This window comes from Symphodus melops, assembly GCF_947650265.1.
Source record: "Symphodus melops genome assembly, chromosome: 10".
Lineage (NCBI taxonomy): Eukaryota > Metazoa > Chordata > Actinopteri > Labriformes > Labridae > Symphodus > Symphodus melops.
The window spans coordinates 21,248,174-21,273,924 of record NC_136700.1 but is presented as its reverse complement, the minus strand read 5'-3'; the positions used below and the strand labels follow the sequence as shown (position 1 = coordinate 21,273,924).

The 25,751-nt window shown below is 40.4% G+C and overlaps 2 protein-coding genes across 2 annotated transcripts; one reads left to right on the top strand and one right to left on the bottom strand.

Annotated features, from left to right (window-relative positions):
- The first annotated feature begins 1,370 nt into the window (after nucleotides 1-1,370).
- On the top strand, nucleotides 1,371-3,408 carry LOC306831080 (uncharacterized protein). The gene is made up of 2 exons (XM_079354969.1): nucleotides 1,371-3,247; nucleotides 3,347-3,408. Exon 1 carries the CDS (start codon nucleotides 1,758-1,760, stop codon nucleotides 2,742-2,744), a length of 987 nt encoding a protein of 328 aa, XP_079211095.1. The 5' UTR covers nucleotides 1,371-1,757; the 3' UTR covers nucleotides 2,745-3,247; nucleotides 3,347-3,408.
- A 7,329-nt stretch (nucleotides 3,409-10,737) lies between these two features.
- Nucleotides 10,738-25,334, bottom strand: LOC306830021 (alpha-2-macroglobulin-like). Its single transcript, XM_079353238.1, has 35 exons — nucleotides 25,138-25,334; nucleotides 24,852-25,032; nucleotides 24,122-24,275; nucleotides 23,819-23,871; nucleotides 23,463-23,483; nucleotides 22,996-23,161; nucleotides 22,838-22,922; nucleotides 22,598-22,748; nucleotides 22,271-22,388; nucleotides 22,084-22,193; nucleotides 21,833-22,000; nucleotides 21,006-21,233; nucleotides 20,806-20,869; nucleotides 20,276-20,421; nucleotides 20,050-20,199; nucleotides 19,860-19,934; nucleotides 19,630-19,717; nucleotides 19,405-19,516; nucleotides 18,561-18,786; nucleotides 17,987-18,113; nucleotides 17,504-17,733; nucleotides 17,141-17,192; nucleotides 16,942-17,025; nucleotides 16,108-16,284; nucleotides 15,631-15,706; nucleotides 15,082-15,238; nucleotides 14,751-14,825; nucleotides 13,922-14,084; nucleotides 13,653-13,840; nucleotides 13,127-13,339; nucleotides 12,450-12,574; nucleotides 11,838-11,928; nucleotides 11,691-11,759; nucleotides 11,502-11,607; nucleotides 10,738-11,136 (listed from the first exon to the last, which is right to left on the bottom strand). The coding sequence occupies exons 1-35, from the start codon at nucleotides 25,221-25,223 to the stop codon at nucleotides 11,081-11,083; spliced, it is 4,371 nt and encodes a 1,456-aa protein (XP_079209364.1). The 5' UTR covers nucleotides 25,224-25,334; the 3' UTR covers nucleotides 10,738-11,080.
- Nucleotides 25,335-25,751: the final 417 nt, after the last annotated feature.

Genomic DNA, 25,751 nt, shown 5'->3' with positions numbered 1-25,751 from the left:
TGGGAACACAGACTTAGAGCCCGCAGAATACCGCATGAAAGTCCACCTTTTCGGGGCATCCTCCTCCCCAGGCTGCGCTAATTATGGCATGAAGTATCTGGCCAATGAAAATGAGAAAGTGTACCCGTTGGCAGCTAACTTTGTCAAAAGGCATTTTTATGTGGATGATGGCCTCGCAAGTGTGGAAACTGTTAGAGAGGCAATTGAGCTTGTAAAGGAGGCTCAAGCTTTATGTGCCAGAGGGAAGCTGCACCTCCACAAATTTCTTTCCAACAGCAGAGACGTTCTAGACTCAATTGATGTAACAGAACGTGCAGCTGAGATAAAGGACATTGACCTCAACTACACTGAGCTTCCAGTGCAGCGAGTACTAGGTATCAGATGGAACATAGAAAATGACAGCTTCTTCTTCCAAGTGACACTCGATGAGAAACCAATGACACGCCGTGGCGTTCTCTCTGTTGTAGCATCTCTCTACGATCCCTTGGGTTTCCTTGCCCCTTTCATTTTAGAAGGAAAGAGAGTGTTGCAGGAAATGTGTCAGAAAGGCATTGGGTGGGATGATCCGCTACCTACTAAACTGAAGCTAAGGTGGGAGAGTTGGATGAAAGATTTAGAAAATCTCAAAATGATTCAGATCCCTAGGTGCTTCAAGCCCACGAACATCGGTGAAGTCCTGAGAGTTGAACTTCACCACTTCTCTGATGCAAGCAGTCATGGGTATGGCCAGTGCTCATACCTCAGATTGGTGAGTGAACATCAAGTACACTGCACTTTAGTCATGGGTAAAGCACGGGTTGCACCAACCAGAATAGTCACTATTCCTAGGTTAGAGCTGACAGCGGCCGTGACCTCAGCTGCTGTGAGCTGCATGCTAAAAAGAGAACTAGAGCTCAAAGTCGACAAAGAATACTTTTGGACAGATTCACAAGTCGTCCTAGGCTATATTAACAATGAGGCCAAAAGATTTCATGTTTTTGTAGCCAACCGTGTCCAAAGAATTCGTCAAACTACAAACCCAGAACAATGGTACTACATTGACACAGCAGAAAACCCAGCTGACCACGCCTCGCGTGGATTAACGGTATCTGACCTCACCAATTCGAACTGGCTCACAGGTCCCAAATTCTTATGGGACAGAGGTAGTAACAGAGCAAAGCATGCCAGAACTGTTGGTGGGAGACCCAGAGGTGAAGACTGTACAAGTGCTGAATACTGAGGCTACACAACAATGTGACATTACAGAACATTTGGTACGGTTCTCAAAGTGGACTACTGCAGTTAATGTTGTTGCACGTATCCAACGCATGACGAAGAGAATAAAGACATCAGAGTCTCCAGATGTGGAACAAAGGAGACAAGCCACATTAACCCTTGTCAAACTTGCTCAACAAAAGGCCTTTCAGGAAGAGCTGAACACACTCAAACAAAAGGCGCAAAAGTTGGCATGTAACAACAGACTCTATCAACTTGATCCATTCCTCCAGGATGGTGTAATTAGAGTTGGAGGTAGGTTGAGAAAGGCATCCACGCATTATGAGCTAAAGCATCCCGTAATACTCCCTAAAGATGGCGCTATTACACAGCTCATTATTGCACACTATCATGACAAGACGCAGCATCAAGGCCAAGGACGAACCTTGAATGAGATCAAAGCTAACGGATTTTGGATTGTTGGTGGAGGTAAAGCAGTAGCTAAGTACATCAGACAATGTGTGTGGTGCAGGAGAGCTCGTGCACCACCAGAGGAACAAAGAATGGCAGACCTGCCCGATGAGCGCACGGACCCTTCCCCACCATTCACCTACGTAGGTATGGACTGCTTTGGCCCCTTTAATACCAAACAAGGCCGCAAGGTGTACAAACGCTATGCCCTTCTCTTCACGTGTCTCAGCTCTAGAGCGATTCATTTAGAGATGCTGGAGGACATGACAACAGATGCGTTTATTAATGCCTTACGCTGTTTTATGGCTATTCGTGGAGCTGTCAGACAAATCAGATCAGATCAGGGATCAAACTTCAAGGGAGCAAAAAATGAAATGGCAAAGGCTCTACAAGAAATCGACAAGGAGAAAGTAACATTATACTTGGCAAATAAGCAGTGCGACTTCCTCATGAATGCACCAAGCTCAAGCCATGCAGGAGGCGCATGGGAGCGTCAAATCAGGACGGTAAGGAGTGTGCTGAGTAAAGTTCTTGCCCAAAGTGCTGGAAGGCTGGATGATGCATCCTTAAGGACTTTTCTGTATGAAGCTATGTACATTGTAAACAGTCGTCCTCTTACTGTTGATAGCATCAGTGATCCCACAAGTTTAGAGCCTTTAACACCTAACCACCTTATCACCATGAAATGTGCTGTACCACTGCCCCCTCCTGGCAAGTTTGTTCAAGAAGATGTGTATGCCACAAAACGTTGGAGAAGAGTCCAATATCTGTCAGAGCAGTTTTGGAAAAGGTGGAAAAGAGAGTATCTCGCTAACATTACTCTTAGACAGAGATGGCATGCCCCAAGACGCAACATGAACGTTGGAGATATTGTAATCGTCAAAGATGAAAATATCCCTCGTAATGAATGGACACTTGGCAGAGTTGTAAATGTACACAAGGGCGATGACGGACTGGTTAGAAAAGTGACACTACAAGTTGGAGACAGGAAACTTGGACAGAAGGGTGAACGCTTACATAAGCCATCCATTATTGAAAGACCCATTCAAAAGTTGGTTGTTCTTGTGGAAAGCAGTTAAAGGGTATAACATACTGTTAGTGTACTGATGTTACTAAATACCCATATTGTTTATTTTCTGAATGTGTAAGGTTAGAGGAAGTTGTTTATTTAGAAATTACCATTGATTTATTTGTGTGAAGTGTAAAGTGTAACATCTTCATTGTATATCAAAGGTAATTTGGTGGGAGTGTAGCTGGCGCTACAGAGTTGTGTATGGGTTGCCATGACGACAAGTGCGAGATTTCTTTCCGTTTTATTTTATCTTTTTGATAAGTGCACAGTTGTCTGGGTAAATAGCGTGGCATCATAGTTTATGTTTAGTTTGTTTTATATGTTTAGTAGTTTTTGCAAGAAAATACCTTGAGCGGATATGACGAGAAGCGGAAATGTGTAAAGGACAGCGGGAGAAGACGAGAGAAACTAAAGGAACGGAGTCAGAAAAAAGGGTAATAAGGTCGTAAAAAACAGTGAAATAAGACAACAACGATTCCTACTCTACTGCTGGTCATACAGGCGCACACGGTAAAGTTTTATTTTGTAGTGCTTTGTTTAACTGAATTTGTAATTTATGTAAATAATGACATGAAGAGTTTAAAACGGTATTTGTCTTTTTTATTTTAGTTTTCACGGTGTTCCTTGACTTCAAAGATATAAAGAAGATAAATAAACGTCTGTGGACATCAGTCGAAACGTGAAGTCCTTTTTTGAGCTGGCCAGAGTAGCTACAATGATGTCTTTTTAGCTACAGACTCCGGTGACTGTGTTATCCTTGTTCTTTTAGACTTGACTGCTGCTTTTGACACTGTGGATCATGAGATCCTGATCTCTCGTTTGGAGAATTGGGTGGGCATCAGGGGCACAGCACTGGATTGGTTCAGGTCATACCTGTCTGATCGAACCTTCTGTGTTAGCCTTGGTGACTCTTCTTCCTCCTCTGCTCCTCTCACATGTGGAGTCCCACAGGGCTCAGTTCTTGGCCCCCTCCTTTTCTCTCTCTATCTGCTCCCACTCGGTTCTATACTCAGGAAACATGGCATTTCTTTCCATTGTTACGCAGATGACAGTCAGATTTATGTTCCACTTAAAAAGAACAGTGAATACTCTCTTCGAGTATTATTCGAGTGTCTTGAGGACATAAAAGCCTGGATGGCTCTTAATTTTTTAAATTTTAATGACAATAAAACCGGAGTGATGGTTTTTGGTGGTACCTCTGGGGCCCCTCATGTGGATCTGGGTTCCTTGGCCCAGTATTCCAAGCAGTCCATCACAAACCTAGGGGTTAAAATGGACCCTGAGCTAAAGCTTGACAATCAGATCAAGGCTGTTGTCAAGTCAAGCTTCTTTCACTTAAGGCAGCTGGCCAAAATAAAGCTCATTCTTCCGAGGCAGCACTTCGAGACAGTAATCCACGCCTTTGTGACCACTCGGCTGGATTACTGTAATGCTTTGTATGTGGGGGTTAGTGGGTCCTCCATCGCCCCGTCTCCAGATGGTACAAAATGCGGCTGCACGTCTTTTAACTGGCACTCGTAAATATGACCACATTACCCCCATTTTAGCCTCCCTCCACTGGTTGCCTGTGCATTTTAGGATCCATTTTAAAATTCTTTTATTTGCTTTTAAATCCCTAAATGGTCTTGCCCCACCCTACCTCTCTGAGCTTCTACACTCTTACACACCGACCCGCACCCTCAGGTCAGCTGATCAGCTGCTCCTGAGGGTGCCCAAAACTAAACGGAAGCTCAGAGGGGACCGTGCGTTTTCTGTTGCGGCTCCTAAACTTTGGAACGACCTACCTCAGCCCCTTAAACAGTCCTCTTCTCTGTCTGTTTTTAAATCGTGTCTTAAAACCCATCTCTTCTCCCTGGCCTTTGACACCGAGTAAGATGATTTTATTTATTTTATGTATTTTACTTATTTTATAGCATTTTTATATCTTTTAAATTATTCTGTATTGTGTATTATGTCTTTTTTAAACTTTTGTTTTATTGTCCAGCACTTTGGTCAGCTGTGGTTGTTTTAAAGTGCTTAATTAAATAAAGTTGGATTGGATTGGATTGGACAACATAATTTAAGGTATTTTAAGAGTCACTTAGAGTTATGTATCAGTTCGCCGTGAATTTAATACTGATAAACAACTGTGTTGAGGAGTCAACTATTAAATGAGTTGGTCTGTTACAAGGTGCACTTTCCCCAAATGTACTTTTCTTACTCTACCAAGTAAACCACATATGAAGCTTAGCGAAAGTTCAGTAAGGAAGACTTTAAGTGATCCACAATCAGGTTTCTCAGTCACTCTTTTCACGCTGTCATTTTCGAGCTGTCAGTTTGGGCCGTCCGTGGGTTAATCAGCTGTTCTGTCACCGGACCTCATCTAACCAATGGCGCAGCGTTCCTCCTTCGTTTTCGGCCTATCATCGTTCAGCTCTCCTTTTAAATATGATCCTTTTTCTTCCCTAGTTCTTTCAAGCTGGCTTCGTGCGCCCCTCCACCTCCCCATCACCGCCATCTTCAGAAGCAGAGTCAACTCCCATCAATTCTTCTCCAACTCGGTCTCATCAAATCATCAGTCCTCCACCACCAGGGTCTGGACTCCATGGGGGGATCTATCCTAATGACGAGCAGGACTTCATCACTAAATCGCATCTTCCACCCCATAGAGTCCAAGCGCCAAAACATTCTGTCAAATCTCATTCTGTCAATCACTTTTTCACTGTAATAAATTCATTCTTAATATCACTTGTCTCTCCTGATTGAAATACATTTAGTTTCTTTTAAAATATTACGAATTTTTTTAAAAAAAGGCTCATGCTTATTATAAAGAACAATACGATGTCCAAACTTTAAAGGGGTATTTCTTTACACAGGGGGTTACTTAAGAGAACAAGCCAGAGTCTATTCAAAATTCTGTCACTTTAGCGATGTCACTCCTTTACCAGCTTAAAACACTTTGTGTCAACATCAAAAAAGATTTATTTTTGACAGACAAAGAATTGCAACAGGCCGGCTATACCTTTTAACACAACTCATCAAATATTGTGGTTGAAAAATAAATTTTAGATTGGGTTTGTTTACAGATGTGTCGATCATTTTTATCCAACAGACTTTCCTCTCAGACTACACTCGTCGTTTATTGTCATTTTGTCATTGTCAATAATGTCAAATTTGAAAACTACTCTGATTTGATAGATTGCCATCAAAAACACTACATGATAAGATGTTAAATTATATGAAAAGCAAAGATGTATTAATAGTCAGAATTCTCTCAGAAATTTGGCTCAACTGACTCACTTTTTGCCTTGTGTGGAAAAGTGCTAGGTGATATAAATAGTGAGTTCTTACTACTTTTAAAGTTTTTTTGCTGAACAATGTTTTATTCCTAAGTTTAAGTGATGCATATCGAGATCTGTGTTTTATTCTGTGACCGTTCAGAGGTAGCACCTCTCTAAAAATCTGAATGTGATTCCATGTTGTTCTAATTTTATTGACAGTGGTAAATAAATAACAAGGCAAGCAGTGATCTTTGACCTTGTTTGCACTTACGTGTCATGTGGTGACAGCCCCCCAAGTCCTCCTCCCTTTCTCTGGCCTGTCCAGATCACATCCCGACGTCTGATCAAAGAGGGGCCAGCATTTCTTCTGCAGACATCTGTCAGCCTGAGCAGCCACTCTGGAGTAAGACACCACTGACGATGCACAAGGCCTTGACTTTCATCTTTATTATAGACAGATTTATTTTTTCTATAAAAATGACATTTTCTTTTGGCTGCACACAAAATGAATGCATATGTACATTGGTGAGTGGATGTAACATTAATCAAACTGCTTCTGATTGCTCTGACAGGCCAACAGTCCTAACAGAGTCAAAGACAGTGAGCTGTGAGAGTAGTCGGATCGAGGGAGGCGTCTCTTCAGGTGAGAAGATTTCTGCCATTTGTTTTCGTTTATTTGTCTTTGTTCCACTCGTGGAAATGTTCACAGTTTATCATAAAAGAAAATTTATTCACAATGTTTTCACACCCCATGCTTTGGAAGGAACCATATTGTGTAAATATTGAGGAAGGAAAATCTTATTTTGCCTGCCCCTTACTGAAACACAAGTGAACAGAAAAGCAGGGCTGTCGATAGTGTGTCAAATTAAAAATACTTACAAACTGCTTTTACAGTAACTTAAATATATATATAAATCAAATGTCTTGCCATGTCCCTCTTCCCCGCTAAAAAATGACAACCTTTTTTTTGCCAATACTGCATTTTGCCCTCTACATAACTATAAGTTACATCTAATTTCAGTATTCATGCCTAAATAAATAGTCTGTTGTTGTTCTCTCTGTAATCTACTTATTAAATCATTCTTTCAGTTTTTTTCTGTAATCTACAGTAAATATTTGTTTTTAACTTGGAGATTAGAGAATCATTTTTTTAAAAACACTAAAATATGTGTTGCTTTGGTTCTGTGTGTAAAAATATAAGAGGCCTCACAACAAATAATTATCTATTCTATTTCCTAGTATTATTTCATTCTATTAGATTTTTTCTCCCTTTAATTGATTAAAACTTGCTCAAAGCTGTTTTTTAAACTTTTTTGCTATCAATGCTGTTTATATTCCCTGTTTTCCTTTCTTTTTGGAGCTGCTGTAACCAAATTTCCCTCATTGGGGGATCAATAAAGTTTATCCTTATCCTTCTGCATCAGTGAAGAGTAACACATTTCTCTTGATACATTAACATACTGCAGCCCTGTCTCACAAAAGAAGACGTTGTAACTGGATCTTTTTTTTTTCTTTTCATTTAAAAAAAATCCCTCCATAACTAATACTTTTTCTGCCGCAGATTCGACAGCGGCTCTGCCCACAGGGCATTTTAAAAAGCACACGAATGCTTTGACACGTTGATTCAGCCTCAACCACTCGTTGCTATATAGAAACAGCCAAGAGCATAAGACCTTCAAAATCCCTGTAGGAGCCATTTTGTGTTTATTGTTATTGGCATGTTATTTAGTTTAGATATTTCTTGTATATTATTTTCCACTAGGGACACTGAAGGCACGGGGTGTTTATATAGGAGCATAGGTGACAGGAAGGGGAGGGAACAGGTAGGGGGAGCACAAACAGTTCTCACCAGACCAGCACTCATGTCAGACCAGCACTCAGGTCAGACCAGCACTCATGTCAGACCAGCACTCAGGTCAGACCAGCACTCATGTCAGACCAGCACTCAGGTCAGACCAGCACTCATATCAGACCAGCACTCAGGTCAGACCAGCACTCATGTCAGACCAGCACTCATTTCAGACCAGCACTCAAGTCAGACCAGCACTCATGTCAGACCAGCACTCATGTTACCACCAGCACTAAGAAAAACCAATGGAAAATGGTATCTTTTGTTCTCATTTTATCATCATCAATTCCCTACAATAAACCGTCAAGTCAACAATAATTACAACTGGACTGTCATGATTTGCATCTGCGTTAGAACTTCATCCCTGCCTGCCTGTTAATGGCAATCAATGAAAAGGACGGACAATTTGGAAAATTGCCATTACAATCCCCTTCATCCACATTAGTTTGAAGTTTAAACCTGCTGTCTGCCACTCTCAGTTCTTCTCAGTGTTCTCAACAGAGCCTGTTAGAATAGCTTCAGAAGTTGCTTTTAGATGACGTCCCGCCCACTGATCTATGATAGGTCTATAGCTGCAGTGGGTTGAAAACATGAGGAAGTAGCAATTTAGTTACACTCCCTCTAACCTAAGAAGCCTCAGATGACACAAAATGACAACTTTTCTCATCATCAGAGGCTCCTTTTCAAAAAAGAAATATGAAGCTTTCCCGTCTCAGTGAAAAATGAGGGCCGGATGCAAGACCATTCAAAAACAGTGCCAGGTTTCCAATGATACAAAGCTTAACTTAAATGGGCGAAGTATCCATTTAAGAACTGATCTAAGTTGACTATAAGAAGAAAAATCACATAGAAGGTAAAAAGTTCTGAGTAAAATGATTTTAATGTCATTGCAGTAAGCTGTACTGTAATAATAATAAAGACATTTAACAGGTAATAAGGGTGATGTTTATATAAATACTGTAAATAAGGGTGGATATATCTGTCCACTTTTTGCAAAGACCTGAGTGCATCAACATTTTTAATAAATTATTGTAATGTTTTAAACCAATTTTGTCTTTGCGTAAAACAAACCAAGCTTTTTTGTCAAATATATTTTTTTGTTTTTGTGGACATATTTAAATTCTCTGACTTACTAACCTCATCTCTTCTCCACTTCCTTCTTCTTTATTTAGACAGAATGTTAAAAAAAATCACTCATGGATTTCATTTAATCTCTTCTGGATTCACTAATTTCCCCATTTTTAAAAAAAATCAGGTTGCGTTATTTGTGAATGTGTAATGTATCCGACAACATTAAAATCTACCATCAATCTGTTTGTGTGTGGAAGATCAAAAGGATTGCAGCAATAGCGCTTTTCTGCATAGGAACCAGAAGAACTTGGGTTATCCATTTCTCAAGACGTCACAACAGATGTGGAAGCAAAATTCATGCAAGTTTAAAAATAATGGACTCAGACACCTGTTCATTATTTTGTACATCTTCAATACCCAACAAAAACTATACAGCACAAATACCCTAGATCCTTGAAGCCCCAACCTAATGCTCCGAAAGGCCAAAAACAGGGCAAATTCAAGGCAGAATTTAACCCAGAAGCAGCTTACCATTTTCAGCACTACAAAGCACATAGCCAGTGTGTAAAGGCCTCCTAAAAATGCCTTTGTTTAAGGGCCGTTCCGCAGACCGTTTGTGGGTGAAAATGAGAGTACTGTATTTCAGGAACTATACATGGAACTACAGAGCTACAATTTTGCACACTTTCATTTCAGCCAAGTGCCAACTTTTATACCGAATTTCATCACAATCTGAGGTGGTCAGGTGGGGCAGATCTCTAAAATTGGACCAATTGGCATTGAATGACCCAGAAAGGCGATCACATTTTCACCTAGTTGACGTAACAATGTGACGACCACTGAGATTAGTGATGTCATTTTAAATTTAATTCAATGATGTATATTCTGAAAATGAAAAATACATTTCTTCATGCATTTAACTTTAAGTGTCTCTTCAAATACTAACTCCCATCCTTCCCTTTACATTACCTCTTTATTGTACTGTCCTTGTCGTTTTGGTTTTCTTGTAAAAAAAAATGTTGAAATGTGAAATAAACCAATTTATATTTTAAGATTAAAACTTAAAATGCTAATTAGATAAACGCATACAATCTAAAAAATTATGAAGCATTTCGGTTGGTGCCATGTAATTTTCAAATTTGCTTTACACTTTAATTTGTGAAGGACAATATTCGATGGATTAGTTCATGTCAGAATATTTTTTGTCTAGATAGAGGGTGATTACAAAAACAATCTCAAGCTCTGGACAAAAAAATAGATTTTGACCATCTAAATAAAGAGTAGAAATGAGTGTAGTAACTTTAAAACATGTGCACAAAAACAAGGTTCAGCCAGGACTCCACTCAGTAATGATACCCCCGGGTGCTTGGTTAAGACTCTAAAGTTAATTAAGCATTTCTATGCATCTCCAAATAAAACATTTTTGATGCGACGACAAAATGGATCACGCTTCTGTGAAAACTGTTTCTTTACCGTTCATTATGTTTAATTTAGGCAATTTATAAAAGAGAGCTCAATATGTGTAAGATCAACCACCATAACCATAAATCAGATGATATCCAAGGTCAGTAAGAATGAAGGGGTCACAGGTTAATAGCCCTTAAACAATGTTTCTGCTTACAGCTATATAATTTCAAATAGTTTTACTAAATATAACCCTGCACCAGTCTCATTACATGTTCCTCCTTGTAATCCACTTAGATGAGTTTAAGAATTTTTGATTTTCATTTTAATTTGGACAACGGCATATTGTGCTGCCATCAAGTGGTCAAAAAATAAATACATTTATAACAAAATAAATACACTCAAGCAGACGTGACTTGGAATAAAACTGAGGTTTATTTTAGACTCTTACTGGAAGCATCAAGACAACATCAGTGTTCAGGCTGCAAATGAAAAGACAGCTGTCAGCTTTTTGATTGTCCTGCTGTTTACATTACATCTTGCCTCCTTAGACCAGTGGGGTCAAAGGAGGATGTATCAGACAGGGATAGCCTCACACGCAGGTGCATGTGTGAATAACCAACTCTGGAAGATTTGGGGTTCAACCTGCCTTAAAAAAAGTAAACTTAAAAAAGGAAATTATTCAGAGTGCATGTGTGAAAACAACTAAAAATTAAGACTATATATCTGATGACTTAATGTTTGGAAAGCAAGCCGCTCTCACACTTTGTTTCCTGTAACACAGGGGTAGATGTACTGAGTCTCAGCCTGGTCACCTGAAAGGAAAAAAGAAGAAAACGATCAAAAACAAATTACTGAGCCAATTAAATAAAATGATAGCTTTCTTGTTGCATTTAGAGATCATTGAGGGAAGGCTGTTCCAATCTTGGCTCATCTCTTAAAATACCCCATTTATCCCTCAGGCCTAAACAACTCTGCTTCACAGTCAAATAAAAGTAGGCTTCTAGCATGCAGACAGCTGTGCTAGAGACTCTGGCTACCTCTGGCTTTGAGCTCCCCAATCCAACCTGGAACAGCAGTGACTTTTTAGAGTTACATATACAAAGTACTTTAAAGACAAAGGCTGTGGTGTTTAGCAGACAGTCAGCCTTTGTCTTTAAAGAATGTAATTTTAGCTCACTTGGCTGGTAGTAGTCGTAGATCTTGACAACAGCTGGCTTCAAGTTCTGCACCGAGAGCTTCTGCATGAGCGCTAACTCATGATTGATGGGTGTGTCTTTCAGCAACTATTAGAAAAGAAAACAGACGATATTGTTTGAAGCTAGTGTGCAGAGCATTACTTTTTATTTCTCACTTTGACTCATCTCACCTCCGTAAAATAAACCATAACATGATCTTTCTTTTCTTCCACACGATCCACTAGCGGGGCGCTTTTGAGCTGTGAGGAGACAGCAAATTATTATCACCATCATGGTGACATCATCATCTCTCAGGTTAACAATGAGGTATAACTGACCTTCTTCAAAGACTCTGGGTCTGGGATAAATCCAGAGAGCATTTTGATATCCAGGATCACCATGTTTGTATTGTTCTCCGCTCCGCTGTATCTGTACACAGCAGTAAATTAGTTACACAGGGACTTATCCTGTACTCAGTGCACTGTGAGCTCCTTCATACAACAGTTATTGGCCTGACAACAAAGACATCATTAGATTGATGTTTTCACTGCAGTGTAGGTTTTGTCAGATAATTCAAAAAGTCAAAATCAGTCATTGACCACAAGATGTGTCCTTTCATTTGTTCTCAACATTACAGCTTATACATGTACAGAGTATACGTATGCATTCTATTTTACATCGTGTGATAGGCGAGGAAAAAGGGGACGTTTGGGTGCTGCTGCAAATATCAGGTGCCTTTTACTACAGTAGTCAGTAAGGCATTTTACTATGATACACAAATCAGGATTGTACAGCTTTTGAGCCCGCTTCATAAATGCAAAAAAGTCAAAAAGACAACATCTGATTCAAACAAACGCTTAAAGTGTTTGTGTGCGGTTTGTAGGTATGCGAGTGATCCATTATGAAGTTATTTGGAATTTGGTTCCAGTTTGTGTAGAAATTTAACTTACAAGCTCTTGAATTTCAGGGAAAGCCTGCGTCTGTTAGAGGCGCTGCCACAGTCAGCTTCTGGTTCGACATTCACCATCAACGTGCTGACAGCAGTTGGAGTTGGGATGTTGTAGTGAAGAGAAATCTGGAAAACAAGTTTACAACGATCTTCAACTCTTCTCACCTGATTTTGAAGCTGTACATTTTTTCTTTGCAGCATGTAAAGGCCAAACATGTACTGGCGCTGTGACTGTGAGAAACTTGCTGCGATATTTGACTTTAAATAAACTTGAAGACAGAAAATAACTCAAAGAAATTTGACATCAGATTCATTTCAACAGTAAAGCCTCATTGAGATTAAGAATGTCTTTCCTGAAAGTGTCCTGATGTAAGACAGGCAGAAACACATTCAACATCTCAGTCACAGAGCAGAAAAGTATTATTAATATCTGTAACCTGATGCATCTTCAGTCTACTTTTTAACACATTTAAGAGACCCGCTCCCCCAGACACAAATCCTCCTGCAGCAGAGTCCAAGCTGCAGGAGCAGTGAACCTAAAACTTGTTTTCTCCCTTTACAGGACAGATAGTGTTGTGTGAATGGGTCACAGTGGAGACAGAAATAAAACATACCACATGTTCATCAAGAGGATTCTATTAGTGTTATCAGCAACAATTTGTTTCCACGTTTACTGACCTGCGCTGAAGCACACGCCGTTCCCTTCACCTGCAGGCTGTACTTTTCGGCCCCGCCCTGCAGCACCTGCTCCTGGTAGAGCAGCTTGTTTTCTTGGTTCACGTCGAAGAACAGCTGCATGCTGGGAGACTGGATCGTCACCGTGCTGGAACCTTTTGGACTGAACACCAGGGTGGAGTAGAGAGCCAAAGCCTGGAGAGCCACCACTGTGTCCTACGACAAACACGAGATCAGTAGTATTTGTTATGAAGGCTTTATTTACAGGAGGAAATGATGGCTGACAAAAGCAATGCCAGAAACAACTAAAACTATGGAAAATACATTTAAAGAAAACAAAAGACTTTAGATGTTTTGTAACTGTACTTTCCTTCTTCCCTTCCTGATGCATTTGTGTACAATCAAATTTATGTTGGCTAACTTTGTTTATAAAAAGAGTTTCAAGCTAAGTCACAGGCTTGTCTGAGAACATTTTTAGTAAAGTATTTCTCTTCTAAAAAAGTTCACTTTGACTCTATTTCAGGGTTACCTGTGTGGAGGAGAAGCCTCCAAAATAGTTCTGCTGAGTGGTCAGCCATCTGACGATGCGTGTGGAGTATCCCAGGTCTTCAGCAGTGGGAGAAGAGATGCTGAGTTTGGCCAGCAGCACATAAGAGCTGATCTCCACAGACAGAGAGGAGGTGTCTGTTGCGCTCTGAGACCAGTGGAGGTAACCTCCTGAAACACAAACACACTCATGGTGAGCTATACTGTCAGAGCTACGATACCAGAGGGGGTTCCTTGAGGGGGAAGACTCACCTTTGTGTATTGCAACTGTGTCAAGGTGTCTCAGAAGGTGAGCACGGGTCTCCATGTCACCTGCCAGGGTGAAGACGTACGCCAGCAGAGCGGTGGCGTAGGTGTTGCTGAGGTCACTGATGGACTCCCTGAGGCAGGACAGGCTGCTTTTCACCACAGGATCCTGCAACACGTTTAAGAAGCCACATGATCTGATAAGGAAGTAATCATCGTAATAAATAAATTAAAATGTGACGTCAAAACTCTGACATTTAAAATAATCTTGTTTTAATAAAGAGTCATCTGTGCGTCACTGAAATGGTGCCCATGAGGTACCATTTGGGTAAATGCAGAAATGACCTGGATAAAGAAAACCTAGAAGACGTGTCCAGACTTGTCCGTCTCTTATTTTCACGGTTAAGTGAAGAAAACAATTAAAGTTTGCGAGATACAAATCACATCAGCCTCCAGAGATGAATGGCACAAAAGGTAAACAGTCAGCAGAATCAGTTAAAGCCGTTTCACTGACTGACTTTCACTTTGGCTGTCCAGAGCTTCTTTTTGTGTTTTGGATGGAACAGTTTGTCCTGACAGAAAGCTCAAACCCCTGTTTGTTCTGAATGTGTCTCTTTAGTGAAGCACATGCTGCAGCTCCTGGTGCTCTACTGCTCTCTGATTGGTTAAATCATTGACAGCACACATCAGCTGTAGTCACCTACACTTTCTTTAAGATTTTAATTTGGGCATTCTCAACGCCCCTCGACTCCTCTTTTTAATTCAGTGTGACGTTGTTGTTTTACCTCTATAATATAACACACACAACAAAGCTGTTGAACAAGTCTGTACTTACATTAACAGACGAGTTCATCTCCAAGAAGGCAGCAGTGATGTACGCACTGAGAGTCACTTCATCAGAGACGCCGCCCTGAAGAGAGAAAGCAAACGGTGACAGGGATGTCCAACGATACAATAACATTAAAGTTTAATCAAAATTACAATTCTGCACACAGTTTTCTCTAAGCTGATAAGATATGAAACAAATCAGCTCTTCCGTATCTATTAACAGAATCATTTTCACCTTGGAAATATAAATATGTGCCGATAAAGCCTTTTTTTTTTTTTTAAATTTGACCCACAGAGCTGACTGGTTTGTCATTTCTACACAGACAGTTTGTGTTTACCTTCATTCTGTTGTGGAAGAGTTTCCCCAACTGTTGGAAACATCCATGTTCCTGCTGTTTGCTCACCAGCCAAGACTTTGACTCTGAAATCTTTTCTGGGTCGATGAAGACGAACAACTGTGCTTTGGCGAAGGATCTCAGCACGAAAGCCGTCAGCCTGAGAACATGAAACAAAGTTACACCAACATCTAAGTGAAGACTTGATTCTGATTGGCTGCAGGGTGTTCTGGATAATGAACCTCTTTACTCCCAATCCTGCCTTTGTTTGGTGCACGACATCCCCTTACATTTCCTGTCTCTCTAGAGAAGTAACAACAACAAGGGGCTTAAACATTTATTTCCATGTCTCTGAGTAGTATCAAAAGATCGATAATGCAGCTAAAGAAATTTAAAGACTGAAAGAGTGTTTGTCCTGCACTACATCCAACCATACAAGGATCTTAACCTTACTTAGATTAGACATTCACAACAACAACCTGAATGCATAATGGAGAAATAGAAACATTTGTCTACACAGAACATGTGGATAGGATTCAGTAATGTTCTCACCAAGTGTTCCCTGATCCACTTCCAAATGTGCTGTAAGCTCCTCCATGATGCTTGTAGTTCAGCTGTCTCTGGTAGCCTGTTAAACAATCACAGATGAAAACAGATTGTACTGAACACTTTCAACAGGTGAGCTGATGTGAGAACACGACGGGAAATATTCAGGAAGATTCACAGAGAGGAAGTTTGAGGCGATGCTGACGTTTCGTTATGTCCCTCAGTATGTGAGTTCTTGAATTCAAGATTTTTTTTGAGTAGGGTCGTTTCTTAATTGGTTTAAAATGTGATGTTACTATGACAACCATTTGGAGACTAAGCTTCTATTGCATCTGTATAACTATCCTAACTGCAGGAATCTTTTGTTTTTAACACATCATGCAACATTTATTCTAAGTAAGTAAAAACGATGAGGTTAGTTGAAAGATGGAAGAGACTGAATATTTTATTTTTCGCATTCCTAAGAAAACAACAGATACACACCACTGGTCAGGAAGTTGCCAGCCTTTTCCATGATGGCCGGGGTCAGCTGCTGTGTGTTCTTCAGGTATTGGAGGATGTAGATGTTCGGGGCCAGAAGAGCCATGTTCTGCTCGCCACATCCATATGGCATCCGCAGCAGCCCGTCCAGGTTCTTCAGAGCTCGGCCCAGGATGTCACCTGAACAAAAACACAGACTTCATTCATTGCTGCAATTGTGGACACTTTCAATTTCACTGTAAATGGTTAAAAGTTTATCAAATCAGCAACACTGGGTCTCATGAAGAAAAAAACCCACCTACACAGTTTTCACATTCACCAAAGGTTTCTTATCCGGGATTTTTCCTCAGCTAAAAAGAAAATCTCCAAACAGTCGGAAGGACTTGTAAGGAAGATAGTGTCATCATTTGTTTTGGGGGTCTCTCCGAGTGGCAGACTGTGGCTTATATAGCACAGAGATTTATATTCTGGATGTTTGGGTATTTGATTAGATAAGGACGTTTCAGCACTTAGATGTGTGCAAGTAAACTTCTGAGACTTGACTGTTGATTTTGTCTTTACCTACAGCAACAAATCCCAGAAAAGAAAATGCTGGGGAATGTCAGAATTATCTAAAAAAAAAAAAAAAAAACTGGATGAGTTGAGAAGAAATGTCTTCTAAGAAAGATTGGTGACTGAGGTTCATTGAGCTTTCCGCCACCTTTATTACTTAGCTCTTTTTAAACACCATGAATACTAAGGTCCATAAATCCTTTCAGGACAAAGCCACACATTGAAGTCTGTTAATAGCTGTGAAGACAATCACTCCACTGCAGCAAAGAGAAATCACCAGTTTACCCAGGACTGAAACAAGAGCACGGGCAGATCCTTGGATCACATTCTCAGGGAGCGATATCTCGACTTCCTCTGTCAAAGTCTCATCTGTAAACACAAAACAAATCCTTTACAGAGAAGAACAAAACGAGGACTCCGAATAAAATTCAAAAAGACCGACATAATGATGTGGGGAAGAATCTTTTGCTTTTTCCACACTGACCTTTGGGACAGAGCAGCCAGTTGTGGGTCTTGATCACCTCAGTTCCTTCAGCCTGAGGAGCAGAAATGATGTCACTTCCACATATTTAGCATGAGATGCTAATGATAATACTGTGATACTACAGAAAAGAAAAGCTGATCTCAATGTCATGTCCAGTCTCTTTTTATAGCCTGGTGCTATGATGCATAAACGCTGCTTTAAATTAGACACTGTATTCATTAGTGATAAAGACTAACTAATCCTTCAAATAAACGTAAACAGTGACTGATCGCTCTGCAGGATCACACAAAAATAGTATGACTTGAATACTGTAAGTTGTCAAGTTTTTCAAATACAAAAATAATGCTGTTGAAGACGCCTGACCCAAGTAAAAGCAGGGTGAGTGCGTCGATTAATAACATCCTGATACATCAGTTGAAGTTTCTCTGTATGAGTTAGAGATCCTTTTTCATTGTGTTGTAAGGTACAAACCTTTACAATGAGGGATTTTGTGACCACGTCGACGCGGCCTCTCTCCGGCACGCTCACAATCTCATTGTTACATGAAGTGTGAGACGCCACAGCCTCAGCAGTCACAGACACGTTCATAACCCCTGAAACAAAGTGAGAACATTATCAACAATATGCCAGACAGCCTGTTTACACTTGTATGAGAACAACTTTAAATCCATTTCAGTGTCGGCAAAAAGGTAACTTTATATACTAGTTTGTAGGGTTTTTTAGGAGAATGGTGACGAGTATAAAATTGTTTTTGAGCGGCTTGGTCTGACATTTACTCAACATTTTCAGAGTGCATGAGTGAAAACAAACAGTTTAAAAACAAACACAAATAGACTTGACCATCACCTAAAGCTGTGGCATCCATGATCCAGCTGAGGGTCTTGCGCTCGTTGGCACATAAACATGACGTGTACTGGTCACCAGAGAGGGGGGTGAGCGTGTAATCCAAGGAGGGGGCTGGAGTCACAGTGACCTGTTGAAAAGAGACAACTGTATTTTATCATGTTCAAAACGCAAACAACCATTGATCTAAAAAAAGATCCAAACAAGCTCTTCATAATCACATCGATAAGCTTTCCATCCAGAAAATAAAGTTGATTATGTGACTGCGGGTGTCAAAGGTTTTTGTTGACATTATTTTAACTGATTTCAGGAAGTTAAGAGACACAAGTACGTTGTTGTAGTCCTGAAGCTATATCTGCTTTAATGGAGTATTTTCAACTAACTATTTACTTTAACCCCTTCACATTACCTCATATTTTTTTAATATTTATAGTTAAACTCAGTAAAAAGATAAACAGGATCCTCTCAGTGCAGCGGGGGTAAACTCCAGGTGACCCCGGGGGCTCTTGAAGATTAAAATGTTTGTCTCACTGCAGAAGGGATGCCACAGCATAATCTGACTATAAACATTGGTTACCATGATGCAGCTGGACAGGTAGTTAAAGACGGTCGCCTTCAGCTCAAAGTTCTCGCCTCGGATGATGGAGTAAGGCAGGCTGAGCTCCAGGAAGAAAGGCTGGAAGACGGTGAGCTTTTTACGAGGAGCTAAACCAAAACCCTGAGGTGACAAACAAAAAGCCTCCGTCTCCCAGGTGGTGATGGTGTCAGGGACAGTGACGGGCACATCCTTTGTTCCAGTCTCCCTGAAGCAGAAAAAATAATGAACACCTAGGTCTGCATTATGACTTGAAGAAATCAGGAAATGTTACATCAAGTGTCACTATGAATAACAGCATTACCAGTTTGCACAGTGCTTTCAAACCTGATGACAACCAGTTCATCAGCATCAAAGCAGTGTAGGATGGATCAACAAACAACTCTTAAGTCAATCCATTTTTCTCAAGTTCTCGTCTCTTTTCTTTGATTGGCTGATGTGATCCTGCTTGGTACAGTAAATAAGACCTAAACTGTGTTAAGAAGCTCAAATCTTCTCTGTACAGCCTGAGCTCGCCCTTAGATTTATGTTTTTTAATAGTTACATTCCAGCATGTTGTTTTGTCTGAACTGAATTTTGGTTCCTCTCTCCTTCAGGTTTTCGAGGTGCAGTCTTTAGCCGGTCCACTCACCACATAGAAGGACGGCTTTCAATGGGAATCTCTGGTGTAACATAATGAGCTACTGAAATCACATCAAAACGTTTGTAGTGCTTATTGTGAAGTGCATGCTATAAAATGTAATCCTGCAGGTGTCACTGCATACAATCATGTGTAAAAGGTAGAAACGCTTTGGGACATTTTGCCAGGTGTGTGATAGAAGCTCACCCAACTTCCACAAGGTCCCAAATCCAAGTCTCAGGGAAAAAACTGCGGACAGTCTCTACAACTCCCTCTGAGTCGTCAGGATTTTCAGCCTCCGCGCAAAGAATATCATCTTCTGTATAGAAACCAGAAAATATTCCATCAGAACATGTTGTGCTTTAAATCTTTTGACAGCTTCTGAGTGTCAATGAGCAAGTACAGTATGATAAATGAAAGACAAAAAGTCACCAAAGCCCCAGCTTGGTTCTTCTTCACTATCGATGAGGCACGATAGCGTCCGAATAAGCAAATTGGTTGCCATCTTCAGCCCAACACTCTAGATAAAACATCAAAGGAAACTCACTGAAAATGTATTAAATAAAACCTTTTTTTAAATATTTCAAACATTTCATAAGAATTACCTGGAAAACATTGTAAGCATCATCTATGACACGCCGTGGGCGATGTGTTGATCTCACTGTCAGGCACTCTAAAGGGTCTTCAGCTGAGTATGGAATACGTGTAGATTTTCTGACTGGTAACAGATTAAATATCTGAAAAGAAAGGCAGCTGAATGAGTTTCCAACAGGGGACAAATCTGTCATGTTAAAGAGAGTCCCCTGGTTCTTGATGGAGACTAATAGACACTTGGTTTATTGAAGCATTTACCTTTTCTGCGTCCAGAGTTTTCCCGGGCTCTTTAATGAGGACGCTCTGGTCGACAGCGCTCAGTCCACACAGAGAGTCAGGATGGGACGTCAACTTCAGGATGTTTTCCTCTCCTGGGACAGCCGAGGATGGAGAAAACTCCAGTGACACCTGACAAAGAAAAACTGTCAGTGGGACACAATAAAAGTGTTTAAGAAGCAAAGTCTGTGAGACAAAACACACTGACCTTGTGAGTGAAGCACTTCTCAGTGGAGAAGTCAGCACTGTGGGCGATCACCGTCTCACTGGGGAGGACAGCGTAAGCCACAACCTGGACGTCTGGAGACATCTCAGGGGACACTCTGAACTTGAAGGACATCTCGCCCTCAGTCACTGAAACAGACAGAAATATAGAAATGGTTAACAGGATACCCTGTGCAGAGCCGATACTTTCTCAAGTTCTCATGGTTGCAGAAACTTTTGCTGCATTGATAAGAAATCCTATATTTTTAAAACTTATATCAAAGATCAGCTGCAAGAAGGAGAGAACAGCAGTTCAGTTTCTTTCAGTTTGGTGTCACTGAAGTGAAACTTCTTTGTGTTCCTGAAAGTCCTTAAATTATTTCCCATGTGTTGCAAACAGGGCAAAGTGGTGTGCATTGTTCTTGTTCAGCCTTACCAGCCCCACCCCCCCCCTTTAACCAGAGGTGAGACTAAAAGTTACATACTGGGCCTTCATGGAAAGAAAGTTCCTGATTCAAGCCAGTCTTTTAATACCTGATTTATTTTGGACTTCAACTTGTTTGAATCCTTGCCATACAATGGCTCCTCTGGATAAGACCTGTGGGGTTTAAAAGACACACTGAATAAGTAACGCTCTCTCACAGTGACACCTCATTCTTATTACGGCAGATTACAAACTGTGCTTTTCTTGTTTGTCAGAAGAACATGAATAGACTTCCAAACAGTTCACCCACCAGATACATGACATCTGCAGAGCCTTGAGCTTCTCCGACTACAACGAAACGGATGAAGATTTCTGCTTCTGTATCACAGGCAAGTGGTCGATAGTTTCTCTTCACCTTCAGGTAGCTGATTGTTTTAGTTTGTGGAGCAAAAGCTTTGACCGAGGTCAGTGTGTGTTGTCCGATTTCGTAGTACGGAGATTGATGCTCATCGTATCTCACTGAGGGTTTGCTGCTTACCTAGATCGTGGGGTGAAGTTGAGAAATGAACCTATGAGTGTTGAGCTTCAACCAAGTTCATCAAAGAATAACTTCAGTTTGAGTTCCCACCCTCTCCTCTGAAATAATACTCACTTCACATCATTTTGGGTTTATAATGTAAACCTGTTCATTTAAAGTAACAACATCGTTTTCAGGTTCATGAAAACTATGATGAAATAATATGCTGCAGAGTCTAAAACAACTCAGTATACAGCTTCACAACCCTCTGTGTAACTTACTATGACAACATGGGAGTATGTGTGTAGTGATGTCAGATTGATGTCTTGTTTGCGTCTATATGAACATACAGATCCCTAAAAGGTGTAACAGAAGTATGTACATCACATATTCTGTTCTCGACTTTTTCCCTGCAAAGAAACCAAATCCCAACCAACACGATCGATCAACTCGACAAAACAGAAAGCTGTACATTCCTGTTCATAAGACGCCAAAATCCAGTCTGAAGCAGATATTTGTGCATAGAGAGGATCAGTAGCAGCGTATTGATCATTTAGGTCTAAACCTTTGTGTGTTTTGATGTTGTCTTAGTTTCTAGTGCAGTTTCACATCGTACTTACAAGAAGCTGGATGTGGTGTTTAAACTCAGCTGTGCTGATCGTGAAAGCTGCGACACCTTCACTGTCAGTTATGAGATTCTGCAGCAGACGTGAAGAGCACCCCTCTTCCTCAAACAACTGCACCTTCATGCCAGGGATGGGTGTGTTGTCGTAAGTCACAGCTTTGACCTGTTAAAAGCACAAAGTTGCATGACTAAACGAAAAGCTGAGACTGTGCTCAGGATCTGATGCACGAGTGAGCGTGAACTTACTTTTCCCTCCACATCTGATCCTTTGTTGTAAATCACGGGTGTGTTAATGAAGAAAACCTTTCCGATGACGTAGGATATATCAAGTCTCTTCTGATTATGGTGTGCAATACCTGTACAAGAAGCCTCAGTGTTAAAGCTCATAAAGATATAAACAATGAATAGACTTCAAAACAAGATTGACACTTGCCTGTTCCCTCCTCCTCCACGCTGGCCTTGAGTTGCAGTGAATCTTGAAGCACTTTTTGGTCAAGTTTTGTGAAAGTTGACATCTTGATAAGAAAAGTTGCACAGCCAGTCTTATCCGCCTAAAAAGTTTAATTTAACAGACTAATTAAAATCAAAATAAGGACATTGAGGTTCAGTCTCCAGTTTTGTTGAAGCTTGGTTCAAGCTGGAAAACAATCTTCTGTTCTTTGTGTTGGAATGATAAGACAGGAGCCTTTATATACTTTCTTCCTTATTTAGAAGTATGTTGAATGTCAAGTAATGCATGTAAGGTTCCAGCAGACTCTACCTGTTTTATCTCCATGTGAGATGGGGGTGTTATCTCAGGGACACGAGCTGGATTATCAGGGGTGACGTCAAAGGTCCTTGTATAATAGTGACCGAGAGGTCGGTGCATCTCAATTGTAACATTTCCTGGAACAGGCTGCCCGTATGTATATCTACATAGACAAATTAAACATGGTGTTTGAATAGAGACATTTTCTGTTAGTTTGTTTAAGAGTGAATGAATGAAAGAAGCTTGACTTACTTTGCACAAACTACAACTTTAATGTCTTCTTGTCCGATTCTAACTTCACCAGCTGCATCTATTTTGACTTCAAATCTCGGCAAAACTGCAGACAAAAACATTTTATTATTGCTTCAATACAAACGTATTGAAATAGAAGGCATGGAGAAATAACTCACCGTATTTCTCCACCTTAAAGGTGTGAACAATTTTCTTAACCCCAATCGACACAATGACACTGTAGGTTCCTTCACGAGCCTCAGAGTTTAAGGAGTAAAACAGCTGCAATATTTTCCCATTGGATTGTTTTTGTAACCACTGTCCAATCCTGTTGTTGGCTGAATCCTGTATATGACGAAGGTGCAAAATTAAAATACAGGAGAAACATGTATTCAAAACAGAATAAAGCCTGGACCAAACTGCCAACTTCTCTCCCAAATGACAGCATGAAGTTCATTTCATTCAAAAAAAGAATAACTTATTGAGATTCATTTTCGCTCTGCAGCGCAGTTAGGGGTGCAAGGGAACACTTTGAAAGATTTGTAAATCATACATCTTTTTGACATGTTTGCACAAGTTAGTGTGCGTCATATTTTTGTGAAACAGGTCCTGATACATCGAAAAAGGTGAGTAGATGTTTTCTTACCTTAATTTCAATGACAGTGTACTGTGAAAAAAGAAAGCTGTATTAGAGGACATTTTGACTCTGTCATTGTTGCCAGTGTCTTGGTTACATTTCATTTTCCATAGAAAAATCATTGTGTTTCATCATTTCCAGTTTTAACTGGCAATTAAACACTGCATTTATTTTACTCTTTGAGGCTTCCATCATAAACCTAGGTTGGCTTTCTAGCGAGTTTCAAGACCAAACTGCTAAACATTACATTAGAACAATACATGACGTTTAAGTGTTTCAGTAAATCTATTATAAAATCAGCCCAAGTACCAATCTTTAGATGAATAAAATCTAATAATCCAGGAAAAGGCCGTTTACACTCTTACCAAGCGATTGACAGGTCTCAACTTGCTGTCCAGAGAGACGACTCTGAAATTCACTGAGAAATGTGCAAAGAGATATGAAGTTAAAAAACCTCATCTTCTGAGAATTACTTTCAATCCACCTAAACCTTGCACAAAAAGGACATTTGTCTCTAGTATATCATTTCTTTGTTGTGGTACCATTTAAAGGGGGACGCAAATTTCCTTACATTGTTTAATCATCAAGCAATAAGTCAACCACTCAATAAATTATAAACACCTATTTTATGTAATAAGAAATTGAAAGCCAGACAACTATCTAACAACCTGTTTGTCCTGGGAGGTAGATCGGTTTATCCGTTTGGATGAATGTGCTGGGCTGGTAGGCTTTGAGCAGAACTTTTCGGACTTCTTTTGAGTTAAACGTTGCCCCGCGGACCTGCACCTCCAACATCCGGACTTCCTCTTGAACTGAAGGAGCCTGTGAAAGAAGGGTACTTTTTTTAGTGTCTTCTCGTTGCGAATGAAAACAGGGAACTGGACCCAATTGTAGTGTAGAACCAATAAACTGCTTAGATTATAGTAGTCCCCAGTGTTGTCTTTACTCCTGCCTGTTTTACCTTCCTGTTGATTGTCCTCACCTGTGTCTGTGTTTGATTACCCCGGTCTATTTAATCAGTGTTCCTTGCCTTGTATAAGATTTCTCATGTTAGTGTTTCCCATTGATGGAAATTAAAATCTAATCTTTTAAATTAAGCTCCAGTGGGTAAAGTGATGTGACATTTTCCAGATAATATATTAAACGTGTAACCGCTTGATGAGGGCAGGGAATAGGCACAGAAGCAGAGGTTCCACTTTGTCTACAGGGGACGCCAAAATAAACAACACAAACCGAATATTGCGCACAGGGTTTCAATAGTTGTGAAAGCTGATCATTTCCTTGGCACCCTGCGTTATGATTCTCCATTTTCAGTGTCCGTATTAAGCCATTATATGACAGTTTTTAAAAGTTACAACAACATTTCCACAGAGGATTTAAGCAAAACAAAAAGCTGACCGTAAACTTAATGCAGGTATGAAACTCCTGACTGGATGTTTCCTCCATGAGAATCATATTCTGCTGCAGGGACCTCAGAGAGACAGTCATCACCAGGGTCTCATTGGGCTTCAAGAGGCTCGCACAGAACGGCGTTTCAGCTCCAGCCTCGATGACTGCAGGAATGGTGACCATGAACTGCCTGCACACAACAAATTGAGCATCGAAGTATTAAACTTAAATTAAACTTACAATCAAACAAAAGTGTGAATTTTATCAAATTTATCAACAATAAAAGGGAACTTACGGCCCTGCCACTGCTTGATCCACACACATCAAACTCAGGTAGACAAACAGTGTCCATGTCAACGTCTGAACCCCAGGACGACCCATGGCTGACTGTGATAAACTCCAAAGACCACCTGTGTTAAATAGCTGCCAAAAATCGACGCACCTTCCCGGAAAATAACACAGCCCACTTATTTATTCTGGGCGGCTTGTTATTCAATCATTACTCATGAATGAAGCCAGTTCAACAAGTCCTGTTTGTTTGTTGTTGGGTTTTTTAAGTCGGAAGGCCTGCATTTAAGCAACAATTTTTACTATATGTCATATTAACGATCTGAGAGCACAAAAAGTATACATTTCAAGTATACTTTCTCTCCTCTCGCCTCACACACGTTGTGAAAGGTATGCCGTAGGGGCGCAGTTATCTCACGATAAGTCCGCAAGCGGGTGTAAAATGGGCCCAGAGCATCTGTGTACCCCACTTGAGAAAGGTTCAAAGCTTGTAAAGCCAATTCTAATGGTTTACAAATTACTGTGTGCATGGAGTCATAAACCGTTTGTACAGTTTTGGAAACATACAGTAACAACCAAATCCAAGAAGAAGACAGAGAGGACACAGTGTGTTAATAAAAA

Excerpts from the sequence above, each read along its gene's own strand:
- LOC306830021 (XM_079353238.1), bottom strand. The coding sequence starts at position 25,223 with ATGGGTCGTCCTGGGGTTCAGACGTTGACATGGACACTGTTTGTCTAC. Across the intron at positions 25,033-25,137 it reads GATCAAGCAGTGGCAGGGCC|GCAGTTCATGGTCACCATTC; the intron begins GTAAGTTCCCTT and ends TGTTGTGTGCAG. Across the intron at positions 20,870-21,005 it reads CTGCAGATGTCATGTATCTG|GTCTTATCCAGAGGAGCCAT; the intron begins GTGGGTGAACTG and ends TAAACCCCACAG.
- LOC306831080 (XM_079354969.1), top strand. The coding sequence starts at position 1,758 with ATGGCAGACCTGCCCGATGAGCGCACGGACCCTTCCCCACCATTCACC.